This window comes from Miniopterus natalensis, chromosome 1 (assembly GCF_054644295.1).
Source record: "Miniopterus natalensis isolate mMinNat1 chromosome 1, mMinNat1.hap1, whole genome shotgun sequence".
Classification (NCBI taxonomy): domain Eukaryota; kingdom Metazoa; phylum Chordata; class Mammalia; order Chiroptera; family Miniopteridae; genus Miniopterus; species Miniopterus natalensis.
In genome coordinates this window covers 37,229,100-37,251,875 of record NC_142081.1, presented here as the reverse complement: position 1 = coordinate 37,251,875, position 22,776 = coordinate 37,229,100, and the positions used below count along the sequence as shown (strand labels likewise).

The following is a 22,776-nucleotide window of genomic DNA, read 5'->3' as shown; positions in this document are numbered from 1 at the left end:
AACAGACCAAGCGCCTTAAAAATGTTCATACTCCTTGGCCCCTAATGCCACTTCTAAGAATTTGTCCAAGAAAAATAATCTTTCCGCACGGAGTGTTAAGGAGTATCTATTGCACAGAGTGTGCCACCCTTCGTGCCCTAAGCCCCAGAGGGCCTGGTGAGCTGCAGCTCCATCTCTGCGGAGAAGGCCGCGCGGAGCAATCGCCTGCTCCGAGATCTGAGGCGGGTCAGAGAAGAGACCTTTCTTTTCAGTCAATCAACAGTCTCCATGAGTTACGTGACCCCAGGAATAGTACCTTTGGTCTATTTCACTTGTCTTCAGAGTAAAGAAAACGAAAAAGGTATAGTCTGTTTAGGTAGGCAGAGGGAAAAATAAACACAAATATTTCCTGTCTTCTTGTCAGCCTTGTCTTTTTTTTTGTTTTTTCAGGAGTAGTCTCCCAGATACAGCATGAGTCCAGAACTCTGTGTATTAAGACGGTCTTGTTACAGAATGTTTTCAATGGATATTCTTTTGCAGATGGTTTCAAAGCCTGTGTAACACAGGCATGATGGCTATTTAATGAATTACTTTAAAGATATACACAGCCAGGGTTGTAGGCCGTATTTTAAAATTTTGTTAACATTCTTAATTGCTTATAGTTCTATTTCTTCTTAAGTCAGGGTAATTTGGTCTAGACTACAACCGACCTTATTTGCATGGCTATTTTAGGTACATTCCCAAGAACTTTGCTTTCAGGCAACTAACCAAACATGCATTTTCCTTTCCTCTTCTCTTTTAATAACACATTTTTTATAATTTCCATTGAATTAAATTATTTTCCACTGCTCTCCTGACCAATTCCCCTATACAAATGATGTCTTCCTGCTGGTCCCTTTCCCCTCTTTCATGCTGTTTATAGTGACTTGCAAATATGCAACTATTGGTGTGTCTATTTCTTCAAGGCCTGTCTCTTCCCAGGTGGCAGGGGTGAGGCCTGCTCCACACTCCATACCCACAGCCTAGGACACAGTGGGTACTTATCAAACGCTGCTCAACAAATAGATAAATAAACACACATTTGCTTTTGAAAAAAGTGATGAGAGTTCATAACAATGCAGACATTTGATATTCCTGGCTAAGGTTACCTCTAGGTTAGCAGAAGGTTTTGTGATAGTTCAAAGAGTGTAAGTGATAAGTGATTTAAACCTCAGATGGAATGCATGTAAATACAAGTTCAACTTGCAATCACCTATGATTGTATTCTGTGACAAAGACTTTTTGTTTTGAATTTTGGAAAAGGGTTAACTCTTGCTAAGAAGAATGCAAAAGATTATGTTATAGTAGAAAGCCAAAACCAACCACCCCATCACTCCCAGTAGCAGCAAAGAAAAAAAAATCTCTGATGCAAACCTTTCCAGGAACTATACGAAATAATCTCAATAAAGCATAAGATCCTTTAATATATCAACACTCCATTAATGGCATTTTCCCCACTGATTTCTAAAAAACAAAAAAGAGATATAATTCTTTAATTCTATAGGCTTTCTGTATTGTTACAGATTGATTAAATCATTTTTTGAAAAACAAACTATTCATTGTATTTTTTTCTTGCTTTCTAAATCTTGTCTCACTGTTTGAATGAGTTAGAATGAGGGAGAAACAAATAGAACAAGCCAAAGTTATGGAGAAGGTATGTGTGTGAACTTTATTTCATCATGAGAAAATCACTTCTGTGCAGTAACAGAGAATCCCGATATCTACACGGTGATAAGGTTTCTTTCTTTGTAGTTAAGATACATACCTTATATTTGTACACAATATATAAAATTCACGGAGGAAGTTATTTTCTACAGCACAGTTTCTTTGTTGGAAGAGGACTTGCTCCGTTAGTTTCTTTTAGAAAACGACCCCCAGTTCTGTGACTGTGGTACCAAGGGTCGCAGTTCCAACTTTGTAATTTATTAGACACCATAATCTTAGGAACGTTAAGTGAAAGCTACAAACTACACCCTCCTGCAGGATGAAAAGAGAGACATAAGTGCTCAGGCTACGAAGCTAATAACTGATTTTAGCAGAATAGTATGATTTCCACAATGTATTAGGAAAAGAAATAGTTTCCCCGTAAGTCTGATGGCACACATTAGTAACTTGGCTGCAAATGGTCTCCCTGCTCTGACAGCGTGCACCCCACTCTGCTATCACACATCCTGGATGCACATGGAAATGAGGCCATCACTGCGAAGGGACTTGTGCACTGCGTCTAAGAGGAACTCCTGGAGGGCTCTGGAGGTTAGCATGGTACTTTGGGAGAAGAGGCTACTGCTCTCAGGCTGATAGGCCATCCCAGGGAGAAGTTGCTAAAATGATCATTCCAAGTTGGCTCTCGCTACTACATCCCTATAATCCAAACGGAAATAGACCACGTGGGCATTTTCCCCTCAAGAAATCCTTCTCTTCGAATAGCATTCCTCGCAGACTTATGACTGCTCCCCACACATGGTTTGCACGGCCAGGGGCCTATCAACCTTGCTGTGGGATTTGAAGTTGTGCTTGTTTTTAACCATGTGAACCATTTTAGGGGTGACTGGCATGGGCTGAGGTTTATGGGAAGTGGGGAAAAACACACCACCATAGTTCTTTTAGCTAACGTCTCGGATTTGACCCAAATCAACAAAATTAGTTCTGCAGAGGGAAGTTATGGAGAATGCTGGTGGTGTGAGGGTGACATCTATGATTAAAATCATACCCAGAAGGTCTGAAAATGCTTTGGCACCAACCACAAATACCTCTTCATAGGTTGAGTTTCATGTGTTGCAATTGCTAGTAAAACGAAAATGTTAAAAGCCTCAGGTTATACCTGGCCATCAAATTCAAGCCTCTCTTCTGAGTTGGTGGCTTGCCTTTGATGACCAAAATATTTACAGTTTAGCCACGAAGCGAAAGTTCTCTAGAGAATGACCTTATGTGGTGGCCCTAAGCAGCCTAACCAAGCCTCGAGGGACTGGCAAAGATGAAATCGCAAAGTAAGGCAGGGCTGCCTGTCTTGTCCTGTCTGGTGCCCACAGGAGGCCTCAGTCCTGGTGCCGCCGGCCGGGGCTCTGGGCGCGAAATGGAAGCAGTCCATGCTGGTTAAGCCAGGGGTGGCCGGCAGGCTCGCTCTGAACAACTCTAGCACCCCACACCCATTGGAAACACGCTTAGTCAGACAAACTCACAGCTGGAAAGAACCTCGGCCCACCCTCAGGAATTAGCAAGAACTAAAAAGCAATTTACAATCACCTGGGCAGCACTGGCAAAGGGTGTGTATGGTGGAAAATGGGAGCCTGCCCTAGAGCCTGGCTACCTTGGCCTCACACACCGGGGGGCACTCAGGCCTTCGTTTTTCAGCTTCTTCAGCTTCTTAGTTAGAGTGTTAGCAGAGGAAGCCGCCGGCCCAAGCCATTTGAGCTGCCGCTGTGGACTCTTTGGTTTGGCACATCCACACACCATGGGCTCTAGCGCGGGAGAGGACAGTGGCCCTGTGCCAGAATGCAGAGCAAGTCATGGAAACACTGCAGCGTGTGGGCAGTGGTGGGGCTACCTCCGGCTTGCCAGCCATTCTAGACGCCTCGCAGCTCTCGCTCTGAGGGATACTGCTGAAGGGCCTTACCCTCGGACGTTTGGAGGACCAGGGTCTTGCTGTACTGGCTGACTCCTGTTTTGTTGAAGGCCTTGACGCGAGCGTTGTACGTGCTGTTGAAGTGTAGACCATCCACGGTGCACATTGTCTCCTTTCCAACATACACTTCCTGAGGGTCAACAAATAACAGGCCACCATTTAACGGGAACCCTTGTAAGGGGCTAGGGGGTAGTGTTTCCCAGTGGTTAGGAACAAGTGCTTTGGCATCAACCTGATCTGGATTCAAATCCTGTGAGATATTGGGCCATTTAATTGACCTCTTTTAGCCTTAGTTTCCTCATCTGTAGAATGGGTATAGTAATGCCCAGCTTATGAGGTTGGTGTGAGGATTATATAAGGTCCTATGGGCAAACCGACTACCATACTGCCTTGTATTTAGCATGGGCCTGGCAGCTTAATGAATGGGAGTTATTAGCAGCTCTGGCTTAAAAAATTAAAATTGGGTGTTATAAGGTAGCATTACACTTATTATTATTAACATAGCATTTATACAGTATATTATACCTGTGAGCTCTTTATCCATCAGCATGATTTATAAAAACAAATTTGAAAACATGAGGGTGGTCTCTATGCTGTGATTATAATTCCACCAATGACTTCGGGAACTGTTAGGAAGGCTATACACGCAAAGCCATAGGAGTATAGGCTTACATCACAGTACAGAAGGCAGGGGAAGAAACAGGGAAGGGAGGAAGAGCGGCCTTTTGAAGGCTTAAAATAAGCCCTAGCATAAGGCATCTTTAGCAGAGGTTAGGCATCTGCCTTCCTGTTTAGCTGCACGCTTTGCAACATAAAGCTGATGTCATGAGTAAAAATAAATCGCGTTCAAAGCACTGCCTTAAAACGACAGCTCTCCAGGGGGGCACTAAGAAGATGCAGCCTGGGACGGCAGCAGGCTGAGGATTTTATATGGACTATCTACGCGACTCTTAACCAATGCATGAGGTACACGTTGTCATCATCACCCCCATTTTACAACTGAGGGCGAGGGGCTCAGAGAGGCGAGGAACGGGCACAAGTCGGGGAACCTGGACTTGAACGCGGGCATGGCCTCCGCAGCTCGCAGCACTGCGCGGACTTGCTCTTAGGAGCGGTGGGGCTGTTTCCATCAGAGGCTCCCGCATCCACCTTTGCCCGGTGCAAGGAGAGAGCGGGTCTCGGCGCCGGGCAGGCGGGCCCTGCGGGGTGGGCAGGCGGGCCCTGCGGGATGGCCGGCCCCGGGGAGGTGGCCAGCGGCTGAGACTCCGCGGCGGGCCCCGGGGCGCCGCGGGTTTGCCCCGCAGGGGGCGCGCGCGGCTTACCCTGAACTGGCCGCCGCTGCCGTCGTCCAGCTCCAGGATGTACCCCTCCGCGGGCACCGCCGACAGCGGCGGCTGCTTCCAGGACAGCGTGGCGCTGTTGTTGTGGGTGCAGCACTCCTCCAGCTGCAGGATGGGGGTCGCTGGGACTGGAGAGGAAGCTAAACAGAAATTAGTGTAACCCTGGCTTCTGTTGCGCTGCAAACGCTTCAGCGTCTTGGAATGATACACATTCCTCTGATAAGCGTGACTAGGCTAAGGGGCTAGCCCCGGGTGCATGGGGGACCTGAACAGGACCCCCCCCCCCCCACACACACCCCGTCAGACATCATCCGTAAGGGAAATGGTTTAGATGGGGGACAGATTTCCAGTCCAGCCCACTAAAGCCTGTTTAACCCATCCCATGGCTGACAAATCTATCATAACATTTATTCTGAGCCCTACACCCCAAGTTTATAAAGTTGGAACTGCTCATTCTGAGAAATATCTCTGAAACCACTGTATTTCTAAGGTCCTATCATTTTATTTATTTTTTGAACCAGTGACTCTACTCAAGGCCTTGTGCATATAAGTAGCTAAAACAGTGTACTGTTGAAAATTTGGTATCAACTGACACAGTGATTCCTCAGTTTTGAAACATCTGAGGAACTTGACATCATTCTTCCAAGGTAGCTATACCTGGAAGACAGCACTGGCTCCAGTCCATTCTCTCTGCAGGTATTGAACAGTCAACTGGGAGTCTAGAGAGCAGGATGGGAGCCGTGGGGCCTGGCAGGGGAGAGGCAAGGTGTCCTTGTGACCCTGTGGGAATCTGTCACAGTGTTTCTAGTCACAACATAACCCTGTCTTCATTTTGTGCCACGTCTTCTGTGTTACTTAACACTGCAGATTAGTTAAGCCTTTAGCCACACGGACGCAGAAATGCTAGGTAAAAAATAATCCAAGTTTCTACATAAACTCAATCTATATATCTGGGAACAACGTTTTTACCAACTGCTTAAAATCTTTTTTCAGCACCAGAATATAAATTTATTTTTGTAGCACTTTAACAATAGGAGAAAACAGTTTAGCTCACATCCAGGGACATTTAGATGAACAAATGCTAATTGTGGAACACCTGGTAAGCTGAACTAAAACTAGGCTCTGAATGTCATGCATTGAATTAAATCTGTTCCTTGCCAGTCACCCCAAACAAGGACACGGTTAATTTAACAGCTGTTTAAGAAACAGGTTCTGTGGTGGGTAGCCTAGAAAACAAAAGCAGTGACTATACCATGAGAGATGTGAACATAAAGCAGGTCAATTACCTTATACTTATGAAAAGACCACAATACATTACGAGAAGACCATGCCTGAGTTACTAGATCAAACATAATTAAATTAAAATTATGACCAGTTAATTGGAGGTGTTCTATTTAGGAAGGGACATCATGTTTCAAGTGTTAATGGCATAGAGTTCAGACGGAATCTTATCAGAAAACAATGGCACCTGTAGCCCCAGAAATCCCAGAACATCTGGATGTGGAGGAAATGAGATACATTCATTGCCTTGTTCAATAGAAAGACTACAGGACTGGATGGAGGAAGGAAAAGAGAGAAGACATAACTCCCTCTAATGATTCTAATGACCATCTACACATAAGCAGGTATCACCCAAGAGTTGTAATTAGAGGGTTAACTTTAGGTTATTACACATGTTAGGGACTTACTTTGTCATTTATACATTTTTCCTTATAAAAAGAATACATTTGAGCATATTAATTGTGGAGTAAAATATGCCAAGTTCAAGTAAACCATTCTTCAAAGGGCTTCTAAAGACATGGTTTGATTCTTCCTGGGGACATTTGCTCTTAACTGGCCTTATTAGTTAGAGCTACCATAAATCACCAATTCCTAGGACTCTCTTTATTTCATTAGCTCTCCTATCAGTCTTCATTTTCCCTCTGTTCATGTTTCAGGAAAGTCTATATTTCATTAATTTTAAAATCAAAGAATGAGATCACTGTAAGAAACCAATAAGATGGTTTCAGGTTGAATCATACAAATGCTTGCAATGTCTCTGATAAGAAACTCAAATTTTCATGGAAGACAGTATGGAGTTTCCTCAAATTTCCCTATATAGACATAGGTATAATGAAAAGATTAATTGAAATACATAGTGTCATGTATAATTAAAACATGTGAACTTCATTTATAAGTCCTCAGTGCACACACTTTAAAAGACCAAAAGGAAAGAAAGAAGTCTAACCACTCACTAATCTTCAAATCTTAATATTGTCCCAGGTTTAAACAAATAAGCAAACAAAAAGAGAGGAAGTGAGCATGAGAGAGAAACTAAATGAAGGGCCCTAGAGACATTTGCATGTCTAAGTTTATTTCTCAGTGTGCTCAGAATCATTTTTTTTCATTATTTATCCCAAAGTGATGTTGCATATGAAAGGCAAATGTGACAATGTTAAGGCTGACATGTTAGAAAAACATTTTATAGTGAATGTTAACATTACCCCTTTCACTTTGTTAGGTATAAAATAAATGGTCTACAAGAATCCAAAGTATTTCCAAATTAATTTACCTTTTTGGAAATGGGTAGCATCACAGTTCCTGGGCTGAACTACAAGAAAAAATGTTTTATTTTATTGAAACTCCTGTAACTGAAGCTGCCATAGCTATCTTAATCTGAACGCTTTTGTGATCATTCCTAGACATCATTGGTTTCTCCTAAAGAACTAATTTCTCCTATCTGATCAGAATTCTAGTACTTAGCATTCTTTTAGCCCATAAAATCAAGCTTCAGGCTAAAAGTCTCCTCTTAGATAGAAAGGGGAAGCTGCTCTCACTGACTTCCTTGAAGGGGCCTGGTGGAGCTATGGCTCAAAATTAAATTTTGCAATAGTGTCTTCTTATACTAAGGTTTTCAAATGTTTTAACTTTTTAAGGCCATTCTGGTTCAAATTATGGCTCAGATTTTTCATTTTCATTTAATATTTTCCTCCTAATCCTTCAGATAGTCATAGCCACCCAGAATTCCTCTGTAAAAGGTAATAGGACAGGTGAGGAGGGGAAGTTGGCCTCCCACTGTCTACAGGAAAAAATAATGATAGGTGACACCTTTGAGCACTTACTGAATGCACAACAGTGTGGTGAAGAGTCTTATATGGATTCACTCATTTAATTTTCACAACAATCCCACAGTAACTGGTACTGTTATTATCTCAACTTTGTAGATGAGGAAACTGAAACACAGAAAGTCTCATGGCTAGTAAGTGGCAGAGTTGGGATTTAAAGCCAAGCTTGCATTGCATTACACTGCCTCTCTCGTCTGCTTTTATTAATAGTGCACTAGAGGGAAGTCTCCACACCTAATTCCAAGGGGAAGTTTCTTTTTGTTTCTATATGGGAACAATAAAGCCTCCCAACAACTGATGGTATGGATTAATGAAATATTTCACTGTACAAGCTATGGTGGTTGGGAATACCATTTTACTGAGTCACTTTCTCTGAAAGTCCCTTTGTGAACTGTCATTTTTTTTTTTATGGTGGCTGAACAATACAAATGACATCTGAGGAGAGTTCAGACTGTTTCTGGCAAGCTGTCACTACTACAGTGTTAAAGATAAACATGAACCCAGGTTTTGAGTACATGGCTTTTACACCCCCAAACCATGAACGGGTAACATGAGTGAACAGATTACATGCAAGCCACTGTGTGTGCTCAGCTCCATCGCTGCCAAACCCCCGGGTGCACTTTCTCCATGATTTATAGGAGAGTCTGTTCAGGTCACACTGTCCTTGCCCATGACCTTGGTGCATACTCAGAGCTCTTGCATTCATCATGAATTAATAAAGATACATGTGTCTTAGGTGAGTCCAGGCACTTAAGGGGATTGGCAGCCTATGTGCTAAAAGGCTTGGTGGAGTGTTAAGTCACCGTTTCATCCTGGTTCACAGTGAACACATTAGTGTTTCATTTCAGCACCAGGACTTGTGAATTTTGCAATACTTTGTGTACTTAGACGTCTCTGGGGTAATATTGTTCTGGGAGGGGGTAGGGATCTGAAATCTATTCTGAGCCAAGCAGCAGAGCCCTTTATGGACTAGGAAAAGAATCTTAAAACTTCCTTCCCATGACCTGGGAAAAAGTTGACAATAGCAATTTAGAATTAAGGAACAACTAAAAGCAACAACAACAATAACAACAATAAACACAAAGTAATGAAAACAAAAAGAAAACAAAGCTTAATCTGTTGTTTTCTATAAAAGAAAAGTCTGAGAGATGAAACACCACTCCCCATAGTCTTAGATGATTTTCTAATCAAAAGGCAACTAGAGAACATGTCATTAAAATTGCTTGGGGGGGATGTGAAATCAGAAAGAGCAGATTAGTTAAATCCTTAGTTAACAGAATAATTTTAGGCAGTGTGTTCTCACTGAATAGTAGCTGGCCTAAATGGAAACACGTAAAAACCAACAACAGAACTATCTTCTTTGATAGTAAGAAAAAAAGGCATCTGAGATAAAATTTCAAAACCAGAGAGATGCTAAAATTTTGACTCAAGGAGTAAGCAGACATTTTAGCTGTCGGTTTGAGTCATAACTTTAAATGCATATTTTATGTAATTTTGAAAATATTTTAACTTTCTACTATAACCCACAATTAGAAGACAATTGGAACAATTAGAAAACATATCGAATTACACGTATTGTTATTTTCACAATGGTCAGATTCCTTAAAATGCTACTTAAATTTTGGTCATTTATACATGGATTTTGGGGTGCAGTTTCTTGAGATGTTTTTACTGATAAACTGTGAAAATGCAGTTTATTAAACTGACTACAAATATCCTAAAAAATTAAAAAGTCTAAAACTGCACTGATACAGTTGTATAGATGTTAGCAGTTATCAGAGGCCAGTAGAAGTCTTCACAACAGCCAATCAAGTTCCAGGCCATAAGGAGGTTTGGCTTTTTCCTTCCATCGCAAGCATCTGACAGATAAAAATTATTCTGATTCTAAAGAGGACTGTGCTCTCTGAATTAATTAAACGTAATGAGCACAAGGCAAAGCATATAAATGAACTAATCAGAAGTAAATTAAATTAAGATGAAGTGTTAAAAAGAAGAGAAAAATGGAATAATCCAGCCTCCTACAAAATGCCCTGTTATATCACCTTCATAAATAACCATTCTGGATAATTTTGTGTTCAGGTGAATTCCTGCTGTGAGTTCTGCATTTTGGCCTTTAGACCGCTTGGCATTCTCTGCTGTGTACACAGACTAATGGGCTGTACACACAGCTGTGCCCACGCTTCTATCTGTGTGCGGCCTGAATGGCCAAGTGACGATGCTTTAGGAATGTGGTCTGTGAGACACAGCACATGAAGCTGAGGTCCCCGTACCAGACCAAGGGACTGTTCACTCCAACACAATGGTTACCACCCTCCCAAGTGGCTTGGGCTCCACGGTAGGCAGATGGACGTGACTCAGAATGACAGCGACTGGGGGAGGAGTGGGCTCTGCCTGCTGATGGAAGCTCTTCAAAGTCCTGAGGCTTTTACCCTCTACCTGGCCCTCCCCTCCTGGCCCATCATCAAGGCTAATTGGGTTGGCTCTTTTTTTCCCTCTTCCCCACCAAAGCCTTTATATTACTCTTTTATGACATATTTTCTCTTTTGAGTTGCTTGTGACATAACCCTTCAATGATTTTTACCTCATTGAAAGAATTGGGTACAGAGAGATGCTGATGGGGAATTTACCTGGGGCTCTAACCACGACTCACATGGCTCTATTCCACAGGCTACTGTGTAGGTCTTAAAGAAAAAATTTTAAACAGCAAGAAAGAGCTGCTGCAACAAAAAAATTAAATTTCTTAAGTTTAAGAGAGGAATTCAGTTATTCCTTAAAGAAGCCGCTTAGCAAGGCACTGGCTTTATAGCACAAACTGGAAGTTTTAGGTGTGGGTTTCCCAGCCCTGCTCCCTGGGCTTGAATCCTGGGCCTGGCACTCACTAGCTGTGTGAGCTCAGGTGAGTAACTCAGTCTTCTTGTGCCTCAGTTTTCTCAGCTGCCAACTAGGGCTGCGAGAATAAAATGAGTTAATCCATGTAAAGCACTTAGGAGGGTGTCTGACTCAGTAAGTGGTCAATAAATGCTAAACATTTTGTTACCGCAGCAAAGCATTTTTGTTTACAACCTATACACTACTTTATTCAAATATGAATTAAAGCATCATCCCAAAGCAGTACACAGTAAAACAAAAAATGAGGAAACTAAAAATAAAAAGGCAAAGATCCATTAAAAAGATGAGTTTAACTCAGTACATGGCCCTAAACCTTGCTGGGTTATATGGATCTGTCTGTCTGATAAAGGAGGCATGTAGATTTTTCTTAAGAAACAAAAATTTTAAAGCACTGACTTCAAAGTCATTTATTATGTGGACACTTTAATTGGGAGAAGCAAAGAGCAAATCAATTTCTTAAGAAACATCAGAAAATGACTAACTTATAGAGAGAACAGATCAGGGATTGGGGTCGTGGAGGGAGGGGGGTGGCTGTAACTATAAGGGGTTAGACTGAGGGAGATCTCTGTGGTGATACAATAGTTGTGTATCTTGACTGTAGTGGTGGTGCACACCTGACAAGATGGCATGGAACTAGACACACACAACATGCCAATGTCAATTTCCTGTTTTTGACATTATATGATTGTTATGCAAGATGTAACCATTGATAGAAACTGCATAAAGTGTACAGGGACCCCTCCTTACTATTGTGGCAGCTTCCTATGAATGTATAATTATTTCAATATAAAAAGTAAAAATAAATCCTATCAGAAATATTTTTCAAATGGATATTATTTACACTGCCATTAAATATTGCATGATTGGCTTGAGTTTTTATTTTGATTTAATTTCCTTAAAATAATTTTAAATATTTTTCCTTTCCCTCGGCCACCCCAAAATCTCAGAGAACTTGCCATATCCTTTAATCACATAAATAAAAAAGTTAAAAGTTTATTTCAAATTTTCATTTTCTTTCTGTATCCAGGCTTGAGTTTTCCTGACGGGTATTGGCAAGCCACCGATCCCCTCAGATTCCCACTAACCCATGTTCAACCGTTTGCTCACTGTCTCTGTCCACGTGGAAGCGGTCATTTCAATTCTGAACTCCCTGGATTTTTATCAATATTTCTGGGTCACTTTCTGTAACAAGATTATGTTTATGTACAGTGACGCTTGCTCTCTCTTCCTGTCTTGTTTTTTTGCCAGCTATTCTCTGATGCTGAGCCTCTGAAATCTCCAAGATTCTCCAAGCGACAAACACTGAGCTTGTCTGACTCTCTCTGACTGTCTGAGAGGCAGGTTACACAGCTACAGGTATGTGCCCATTACATGAGAAGACAGGAGCCATTTCAGGGGTTTTGACACTAACCATAGGTGTGTGTGTTTACCTTCCCACCTCTCAGGTGACATATAAACCTGGCAGCTGCCTTCTGGTTGCCTTTCTCCTGCTTCAACCACCAGTCTCCACTCGGCTGGTGCTCCGACTGGGGGGACCCAGGCACCCACCTTTCATCTGCACGAAGTCAAGCTGGTGAATGGACTGCAGCAGAGGACTGTTGTCCAGGCTCAGGTCGAAGTCTGTGGTCATCCTGGGGGTGAGCGTGCCTTTCCCCCACTGGTCCTCAGTCAGGTGCACTCTCCTTATGAGGGCATCAGAAATCTAGTCACATCAAAGACCACAGCCTAAGAAATATGCCACCACAGTGGACACAGAACACCGCTCCTCCGCTTGTGGGGTGTTCCCAGCAGCCTTCCCTGGGACTTACACCTTCTGTCTCTGTGCAGGTGGTGAGGGGCCTGCTAGGGTGAGGGTGACTCATGATTTATCATGCAAATCTGGACATGTCTGTGATTCAGAGTGGATGATACAAATAATGAGCAGCTGTTAATTTCTCTAATAGACAAACCTGGATATATGATCATGCTATTTATGACGGATCAGCTAAGAGCCAACGTTAAATAATGATATGTTGGCGACGAATGAATCCTACTAGAACCATCAACCCTGATTCTAACGTGAGGTGGGGGTAATCCATCAAGACTTGGAAATGAGTTTTACAAATAGTTTAGAGAGGTTGCCTATGATAATCTGTAAAATGGAATTTCTTACACTTTCAGCCATCATCACCCTCATGTATCACTCTATTCTTTGGCAGAGAGTGCTTTCATTTCTTATATTTAGTCTCTGTCATTCTTGGCCAGTTTGGTCAAAAGTGAGTTGCAAGGGATCTACATATTCCTTAATAAAGGTCTCTTAATCATTGGGATTGAAATGTAAGTAAAATTCAGCTGACATCCATAGCATCTCACTAAAACAACTAACGTGGAAGAAACCCTGAGACATCCAAGGAATGAAAAACTTCACTTTATTTGGGAAGTCACTGACTTACTGGCAGTAGGAGGCATCAGGAATATAGAAGCCTTTTATACTTAGACGTTCCTAGCTGACAAAGCTGTCCAGGAGATTGTTTGTACAAAAGGACACAATTCTTAGGCAAGGCAATAACTGCTTTGGAGGAATGCATAGGAATTTGGGAATTATGTTTTCATGACTAAACACAGGAACAAATAAAAAAGCCCACGCACTTCTCAGTATTGTAGAGCGAGGTGGCAGAGGCCTCCAGGAGTCAGTGGAGCTTAGCAGGCACTCACAGACGCCTAGCAGTGTGAAGGTAGGGACCCATGTCCGGGCAGGGCTCTTGGGAGTCTGGCCTTGGTAGACTCAATCTCATGGGACATCAAGAACCTGAAGTGTAAACTAATTGGTACCTACCTGCAAAAAGCCACTAGGATCATTTTCCTTAATCACCTCCAGGCAGTACTCCATGAGACCTGTGGTCTGGCGCAATTTCACTGTGCAGTGGGAGATCTGATCTCGAACCACCTAGGATTGATGACAGAACAGAATGGTCCAAAAATGGCAGAGACTAGGACAGAAGCAAACTGGGACTTTGGAAAGCTGCTTCAAACCAGAATCCAAGAGCATCGTGGAACGAAACTAAATTTATGAGACTAGTGTATGGCAACTTCTGCTGTGGACAGTGGACCCAGAGGACAGGTTAGATAGTGGCTCTTACAGGAACTTGTAACAACAGGACCCATCACAAAGGCTTGCAAATTGAAATCATGAGAATCTGGTTCCCTTGGCACCTCAAGGGGCATCTTCCACAGGTCCCCCTTGCTCCCCTCTTCTGGGAAGCGGACGATGCTGATCTGCCCTGAGTGGGAGGTCATGGACGGTCCCTGGAGGAGCTGAGCAACCTGAGGTTTGCCTGCAGCTTCCGCTCTGGGACACAGTAGCCCACCTCCTCCCACCACTGCTTGTCCCTCCTAAACAGCAGCCATCACCCTCTGAGCCCAGTTCCCTCCTCCATCTGACTCTCTTTCTTCAGGTGGGTGGTGGGGTGGGGCTAGAGGTGGGGCTAGAGGTGAAAGACAATGAGCTAATGACAACTAAGCCAGAAAGAGATGGCTGCAGAATTAAGTGTTAAGAATAACCCACTTAGAATCAGCTCCTTTTGGAAAGCAGTTTTAAAGGCTGCTCTGTTTGCCAAGCTGTGAGTCAGCTTTAACCTAGAAAGGCAGTTTCTGCCTCCTGGAAGTTGCCTTTGCCCAGTGCCAGACGCATGACTGTCCCCGAAAAGTTTCTTTCTTCAGAGATGTTCACCCTGTGTGTCTTCTGCTCAGCGACCCAAATCCTAAAGTGGCTTCTGAAGCACAAGGTGGAACAAGGGTTTTTCCTAGGAATCTCAGTCACTTACATCCTGATATTTGTGCTACTTTGCAAAAGCCTTTCAAAAACATCCAGCGTTCCAGATTCTATAGATAATAACTAAAAGGAGTTTTAATAGTAATTATTTAATAACTTTTCCTTGTTCCTTCTATTTTTTTTATTATAAATTTATTTTCCTTTAAAGATGATTGCATATACTTTCCAAAACAAGTGGAAGATAGATGGGGGAAGAGGCAAATCATCTCACCTCTCTGAGGTATATTTTTAAAGCATTTGATGTTTCCTTTTAGATTCTTTCCTTGAGCTAAATTTATTTATAGTTTCAATAATAGTATGTGACAATTTTTCTCCCTTCCCACTTAACACTCTATCATAGGCATTTTCCATGTTGCCACCATCAATACATGTTACTGGCTACATAAATATCCCATTGAGTGGGTTATCATAATTTATTTAACCGTTTCTGTTCCCTTATTTTTGGACATTTAAATTCTTCTTAATTGTCTTGACAGTTCATTCATTCATTATTACCGATCTTTGCTTCTAATTTTTTATTAACATAACATAACATTTACCACTGTAACTATTTTTATTTGGACAATTCTGTGGCATTAAATACATTCATACTGTTGTGCAACCATCACCACCATCTGTCTCCAGAACTTTTTCATCTTCTCAAACGGAAACTTTGTACCCATTAAACAACAACTCTATTGCCCCCTCCTCCCAGTCCCAGGCAAACACCATCCTACTTTCTCACTCTGGATTTGACTGCCCGAGGACCCTCATGAAAGTGGAATCATACATCTGTCCTTTTGTGTCTGGCTTATTTCACTGAGCAACTGTCTTCAAGGTTTACCCATGTTTTAACTTGTATCAAAATTTCCTTCTTTTTAAGACTGAATAATATTCCATTGAAAATGTATACCAAGTTTTGTTTATCCATCGCCCACTGATGGATACTTTGGTTGCTTTCACCTTTTGGCTATTGCAAATAAAGCTGTTATGAATATGGGTATACAAATATCTGTGCAAGTCCGTTTCACTTCTTTTGGGTATAGACCCTAAAGTAGAATTGCTGGATCATATGGTAATTCTATTTAAATTTTTTGAGAAATCATCATACCGTTTTCCACAGCGGCTGCATCATTTTACAATCCCACTGGCAATGCACAAGGGTTTCAATTTCTCCACTTCCTCACCAACAATTATTTTCGGTTTCTTTTTTAAGTAATAGCCATCCTAATGAGTGTGGAGTGGTGTCTCATTGTGGTTTTAATCCATATTTCCCTAATGACAAATGATGTTGAGCATCTTTTCATGTGCTATTGGCCATTTGTACATTTCCTTTGGAGAAATGGTCATTCAAGTCCTTTGCCCATTTTTTGATTGGGTTGCTTGCTGTTCTGTTGTCTTTTCTTTGAGTTTCATGCTTCTGTGCTGTGGCTCTGATGCTCCAGAGAAATCCCTGGCTCCATGTTTGCAGCTGGTTGGACTCAAGGGTTCCTTTTCTTAGGAAATGTGCAAGTTGCAGGAATGACACAAATGGGGACTGGGAACAAGCTTCCTGCTTTCGTCTGCATTATGGCCTACACCAGCTCTCCTAGGACAATGAATTAATCTCTGGTCCATAGTCTCAGAGAAGGCTTTAACTATATCAGCAGTCACCATCTGCTATGGATGGCAAGGGGACAGTTTCATTTTGTTAAGAGGGAAATTTATAGAGGTCATTTCTTGAGCCGGGATATGACTTTAACACTCCTTTGGGAAAGGAGAATCTGAGAATGGACTGTTGTGTCCTTTGAATGCTCAGACTTTTTCGGTAGCATAGAGCAACCCATGATAGTTTCTACAATACACATACACAATTTTGTTCTGTCTACATTTTCCCATTCCATCTCTAACAGGCCAATCTCCTCTTTCCATTCAGCTCAGGTGACATATCCAGCAGCAAGAACTGAGGTTCAATAAGGGAAATTTCATTATTTTATCTGATTTTTTTTTTTACCTTGACACCCTTGCTCAGCATTCTCACTGAATAATTTTGTTCGTATGTTATTTTACCAACCACATATGGAAATTAAAGATTAGACTTTTCAAAATGTTTTTGAATAACTATAACTCCCTTTTTCTAGAGGATCTTAGAGTTGAAAGGTGACTAAGTCACCTATAACGTACTATTCAACATATGAATTTATTTTAAAATATTGGAGATAGAATACACTTACGATAATTGTAGAATTATTTTAAATTCTGAATATTATGTAAATAAAAATGATTATCAGGTATTTCTTTAGGTTTAGCAAAAGAAAAATAGCATTTGTAAAGTTCCTGAAAGAAGTGTAGACCTCCTTAACGACACATTCTAATGTAAGTGTTGTCACAAATTCCCTGTGCAGATCACACCGAGGCAACAATACTCAGGGCCTTAGTCAGCTAAGGGGACCTGGGAAGGATGCTAATAAACATACAGATAGAACAGGAAACCTGAGGATCCAGTCTAGTCTGTTGATCATCAGGATACTGCCCAGTAGTTCCAAATATGACCTGGTAATATTTCTTGAAAGCTCAAAAGCTCTTTCTCTCCAGTAGCCCTCTGACATTTGCTTTAGTTCACTACATCCTGAAAATAGATATTTGGCTCCCAGTGCTTTTTTTAAACCACAAAATAGTATCTGCTGTAATTTACATTTCAAACAGTGTTCCTAAAATATGGTCACATCTGCATATGTCTCAAAGCCTTTTTTTTTTTTTTTTTTTGGTAGATTTTAAAAATAGCTTACCAAACTTTGTGAACTATATTGTAGGCCACTAAAGAGTTTCTGAAGTTCAGAGACAGCGACACCCATATGTAGGCTAATTCTACACTGTGAACTATAATTTATGAAAAATAAGCCCCTAGGAGCCCTTCTTCAGTGTGCTGAACGAAACCAGATTTCCAGCCATTCTCTCTCAGTAATAACACAAATAATAATAGAGAATTTTTTTTTTTAATCCTTACCCGAGGATATTTTTTCACTGCTTTTCAGAGACAGTGAAAGAGAGAGAGAGAGAGAGAGAGAGAGAGAGAGAGAGAGAGAGAGAGAGAGAAACATCGATGTGAGAGAGACCCATCGATTGGTTGCCTCCTGCACTCGCCCTGACCGGAGCCCAGGATCAAGCTTACAACCGAGTTATGTGACCTTGGCTGGAATTGAACCCGGGACCCTTCAGTCTGCCGGCCGACACTCTGGCCAGGGCATAGTGAATTTATTGGGTGCTGTGCTCGGTGTTTTCCAATGTCATATGAGGTTATGGCTACTCCTAACCTTATTTTACACAAGTGAAAGAAATAGAGACATACACTTGCCCACAGGTGGAGACCCAGTGAATGATAAAGTGTGTCCTCAAACCTGTCATCTAGGACATGGGGTCTGGCTCTTCCCCACTCAGCTCCATCTTGCCTTAGAACCAGATCTGTCCAATGTGCTCAGGCCCTCAGTGCTCTCAGAGAGGGGCATGAGTAGACTGCAAAGGCTGCCTTTCTACAGGCTCACCTTCTAGCATCCCTAGCCTTTTGGATCACTCAAGAAGAGAGAGTTGCCAGAAAAATACACACACAACTCTCCTCTTTGTCAGCAAAAAGCAGGCCCCCAGAGAACTGTGCCAAAGGAAGTGAAAACCATAAGATTACCCCTGCGGGACTGTGAGTGATGGGTTAGCCAACAAAGACAGAAAGGAGAACTGTGCTTGGCAAGTGATGTCTATAAAAGGCCAGGCTTTTCTCACAAGTCTGAGTAGCAACAGAAGTGACAAGAAAGGGAAAAGGCAGGAGGAGAAAAGCAGAGAGGGGGAGTCACGGCGTCAGCATTGTCGGCTGTTTTTAGAAGCAGTGACAGATACAATCAGCTGAAACTGCAGAGAAACAAATCGCTCGAGACAGAAGACAGAACAGCTTTGCTGCCATGGGGGACATCCAGCCACCTGTCTCTGGTTTCTGTAGCCCTTTGGGATCTGGGGCAGGGAACTCCTACTGGGCAGGGTGGAATGGGGGCAGGCGCTCTCTGCTCAGCAGCCCCCAAGGGCATTAGCGTGCCCTGCGGGGCAGGCCACTGGCACCGATGCACAGTCACGGATGTGGAGTCCCGGTGACGCTGTGTGGTCTCCATCTGCATTCTCAGCACAGCCCATAACAGATTTCCATACAGTCCCATCCTGCGGAGGCAGCACTGCGGAGGCGACTGGGGAGCTTGATACCAATAAGCGATGCTTTCTCAATCTTCCACGCCCTCTCCCATCCAGACCCCTGCCCTTACATTGCTCCCACACAGGAAACCTGGAGTTGCCACTGTAGTCACCACCCATACGACTTATCACAAACTCTTCACTGTGTTCTGTTTTAAAATGCCAGAAAAGTGCCTACAGTATTTTAAAGAGACATTTCCATTGAGAAAGTTGAAATTTTATAGCTAGATAACTAAAACGGTTGGCCCCCTATTTGGAGGGAAAACCCCAGCTGTCCAGCTCATTTCCTAAAGAAATCTGTTTTTATTTTAAGTCGCTCTGTGTGATTCAAAGGGTATTTTGAGTTCTGTCGTAACAATGAAAGTCATGGGTTTCTGAAGCATGCTAAAATGAAGGGCTCTCACTGCGATCTTTTAATAATGTCAGGGCAGTGACAGGAACAGAACGCATCCCTCCGCCAGTCCTCCTGACTAGCTGGGTGGAGCAGGACCAGGGCGCACTGTGCTCGGCGCCTTCCTCCCCCCCAGCTGTGAGCCCCAGAAGCCTGCAGGCAAGGGCGTGAGCGGCCGTTAGCACACCCCGCCCAAAGTCTGGGCTACCCCGGTGCCCGCTCTCCCACGATACACCCTGTGTCCCTTTCAGCTGGAGGTAATTTTACCAACTTCCACAGCAGGCCACCTCTCCTCTGCTGGAGTCCGCTGTGGGTGTGACCTATTTGAAAAGTAAGCTCCAGGAGGGCAGGACTCATCCTGAGTCACCTTCTCTCTCTCTCTCTCCTCCCCTGCTCCCCCCCAGCACTCAGCTCCTAGCAGGCTGGCAGTAAGTGGAGAGAAGCCTTCCCCGTGCATTGTACTTCTGCCAGCCAGAGGCACACAGTGCTGTGGTCCAGACTCTGGGCTCCGAAGCCAGGTTACCAGCCCTGGAATTCTGGATGCTTGGACCAGTTCTTAATATCATGGTGCCATGGTTTCCTCACCGCGAGAAGGTGGACACTGGTAATAATGACCTCATAGGGGTGTTGTGAGGAATCGAGGAGCTGGTTCCTGTAACACAGTTTGCAGAGTGCTGCCTCAAAGCAAGTGTCCCCGAGTGTGGGTGACTGCTGTTAGGAAAGCCGGGGCTTGGTTGTCAAGGATGCTCATTCTACGTTGCTCGCTGGGCAACCATAGAATCATATCTCAGAGCTTGTCTAGATTTTAATGCAGTTAAAAAAAATGGTGACTCTAGAATAATTCTTCATTCAGACCTAAACTGGCTGTTTTGGATGGAAATGTTTATGGAGTAGAAATATTTTCCAGATTGTTGCAGCTAAATCTATAAGACTGATATCCACGTGGTAAAACTTTCAGGGAACTTTTTGGGTAAAAAATAGTAGCCTTAATACTGCCCCCACTTTCCTACCTCACATATTAGGAATTACTATATGTGTTGCCATGAGACACAGCCCAGTGGTCTTTCAGGGAATTCAAAAGCAGATAACTTGATCCCAGACTTTAGGAAACTGGAGTCTGGAAACTGATGAGCTAGAGAAAGCCCTGTATATAAAACTTGCCATCATTCAGCACTTTGTGAATTGTGCATGACACAGGCCACTGAGGTGCCTCCTTCGAAAGCCCAGTGCCTTCCCGATTACCTTCAGTGCCAGTGCACAGGCTCCACCAGGCGGGGCAGTGTGGTGCCCTCAGGGGCCTGAGTTGGTTCTGATATGAACCTGAGAGGGTCCTCCAGTTAGACTCACCACCAGGAAACAGTATTGGTCTCTCTGGAAGGAGTGTTCCAATCTCCAGCCATGGTTCGCTGTCTAAACCAAGAGGCTGCGGCTCTCTGAACATTAGAGCCCTGGCTACTTTTCTTTCTGAACTCTTGGTTCAGATTCAACTGCAAGCTGTGCCATTTTCTTTATCAAGGAATCTGCCTTGCCTCTCCTTGATCAAACTGTGCGTTTGCTGTCTCATCAGGAACATTCAAAGAGACATGGTTCTGATACAGCGCCAGAGGAGGTCTTGCTGGCCAGTTTCATCATGGGGCTCAGCTCTCATCAGCCCCTTCTGGCTTGGACCCCTTGGTCACAGCTCAGCCTTCTGTCTGCCTCCATTCCACAGGCCCCTTCAGAGTGACAGCTGGGCAAGTCGCAAAGGCAGGAGAGAAAGGTTTATATTCCAGCCACATCATTGCCCTGGCTTTGGGGAAGGAAGAAGCAGGTGTGCAGCTCTAAATGTGTTTTGAGGAGCAGCAGGTGGGTAGTGGAGGAGGGCACCTTAGAGGAGGCAGTTGGAGTGGGGTTTTCTTCGCCGTTGGGGAGAAGTGGGAAGCTTCCCCGGGGGAATGGTGTTCTTTGTGGTGCTCCCTGGCTCCCTGTCCACCTGGGCTCTGGGTCGTGGGTGTGGGTGGGGCACATAGGAAGGATGGGCAGGCAACTCTGCTGTTCAGGGCTCAGTATGGCCAGTCCTGCTGACGGTCTTGCCAAGGCCTCATGCCCCTGTTAGCACTTGGTTTCTTGCTTTGTTTCTGGTGACCATAAAATGGGTACTGACCTGGCTCAAATCCTCCCTGCGACCAAGCTTTAGTCTAAAATCTTGTCAGCTGTGTTCTCATATTCCTTCATTTTTAAGCTCTTCCTTGGATCTCCTACTGGATCTTAGTCTTTTAGAAGTGGGGCCTTCTCTTGTCCTTCAGGGACTAGAGCCTATTCCAAACCTGTGGGGGATACCTGACACTACCTGGACTGTTCACCGGCTCCCTGCTCCCCCGAGGTTGTATCCACTCACTGCTGTCCACTGTGGAAGTTCCCTGATGCTGACTGCCCGACCCCAACAGAAAGCCTATGGTCAGACCTCATTCCTTCCTCCACCCCAATCCCAGACCAACACTGCACACTACCCACCCACCATCCACTGGTAGGCACCCTGAAAGCTTACTAACCATGTATGTGGACCTCTGCTGACTTCTTCCTTCTGAGCTCCCCTCTGCTGGGCTCTTCCCATTTACCCAGCCCGCTCTCAGCTGTTGCTGCCCTACTTTAATGGGGCAATGAATGGAGTATCAGATGTCTCCAGACATCTAGGAGGACCTGCCCTTCTGCCAACAGGGACCCAGACTTGTAATCAATTGATTCCAGTGTGTGATGACAAGTCTGTACAGCTGTCCAAATGCACAATTCTCTTCCAAGTTTAGACAAATCTTGTTTGCTTTCTGGAAAGTACAGATTCCATTTCCCAATTCAAAAACACACTATGTCTCTGTATGGTCTCTCTGACCACCTGTCTAAAATTTCAACCCCCATCCCCAGTACTCCCCATCCCTGTTTCCTTATTTTTTTCTTAGCACTTTTTCCTAATATGCTGGGTATTTTACTTACTTATCTTGCTTATTGTTTATCCTTCCTGGTGGAATATAAACCCGTGGGGGCAGGGATTTTTATTTATTTTATTACACCTATACCCAAAGCAATTTCTGACCCAGAGGAGTCACTCAACAAACACTGCTGAGTTAAATGAAGAAGTGGTGAACAATGGGCTGTGCCCATTCCTTGCCAGGCAGGCCACTGGCCACCCAAGGCTGTGGGCACCCTGCTTCCCCTTTTGCATCTAGACTGCGTCACAGCCCTGGGAGCCCAGCTCCTTGGCCTTCTGCTCCCCTGACACGCAGCACTCACCTTCAGCTTGTGCTCATGCTCCTTGTTGACGCGTGCGAGCAGTTGGGCTTTCCTTCTGTTGAGGGCGTCGATGAGGGCATCACACTGGGCCACCAGGCAGGCCTCAAACTCCACACTGTTCTCCTGTGTGAGAGAGCACACCTCTCAGC

At 43.7% G+C, this 22,776-nt stretch overlaps 1 protein-coding gene across 23 annotated transcripts in view; it reads right to left on the bottom strand.

Annotated features, from left to right (window-relative positions):
• TRIM9 (tripartite motif containing 9) overlaps positions 1 to 22,776 on the bottom strand; it is an 84,474-nt gene that overhangs the window by 17,843 nt on the left and 43,855 nt on the right. For 10 of the 23 annotated variants that reach the window (XM_087814309.1, XM_087814344.1, XM_087814317.1 and 7 more), the window contains exons 3-7: positions 22,628 to 22,750; positions 13,789 to 13,899; positions 12,522 to 12,675; positions 4,963 to 5,120; positions 3,632 to 3,770 (exon numbers count right to left, since the gene is read on the bottom strand). In XM_087814309.1, the coding sequence (XP_087670435.1) occupies positions 3,632 to 3,770; positions 4,963 to 5,120; positions 12,522 to 12,675; positions 13,789 to 13,899; positions 22,628 to 22,750 (685 nt within the window). Of the gene's footprint in view, positions 1 to 3,581; positions 3,771 to 4,962; positions 5,121 to 7,531; positions 7,571 to 12,509; positions 12,676 to 13,788; positions 13,900 to 22,627; positions 22,751 to 22,776 lie in introns of those variants that run through there. The other 13 variants (XM_087814335.1, XM_087814339.1, XM_087814365.1 and 10 more) reach the window with 8 other exon arrangements.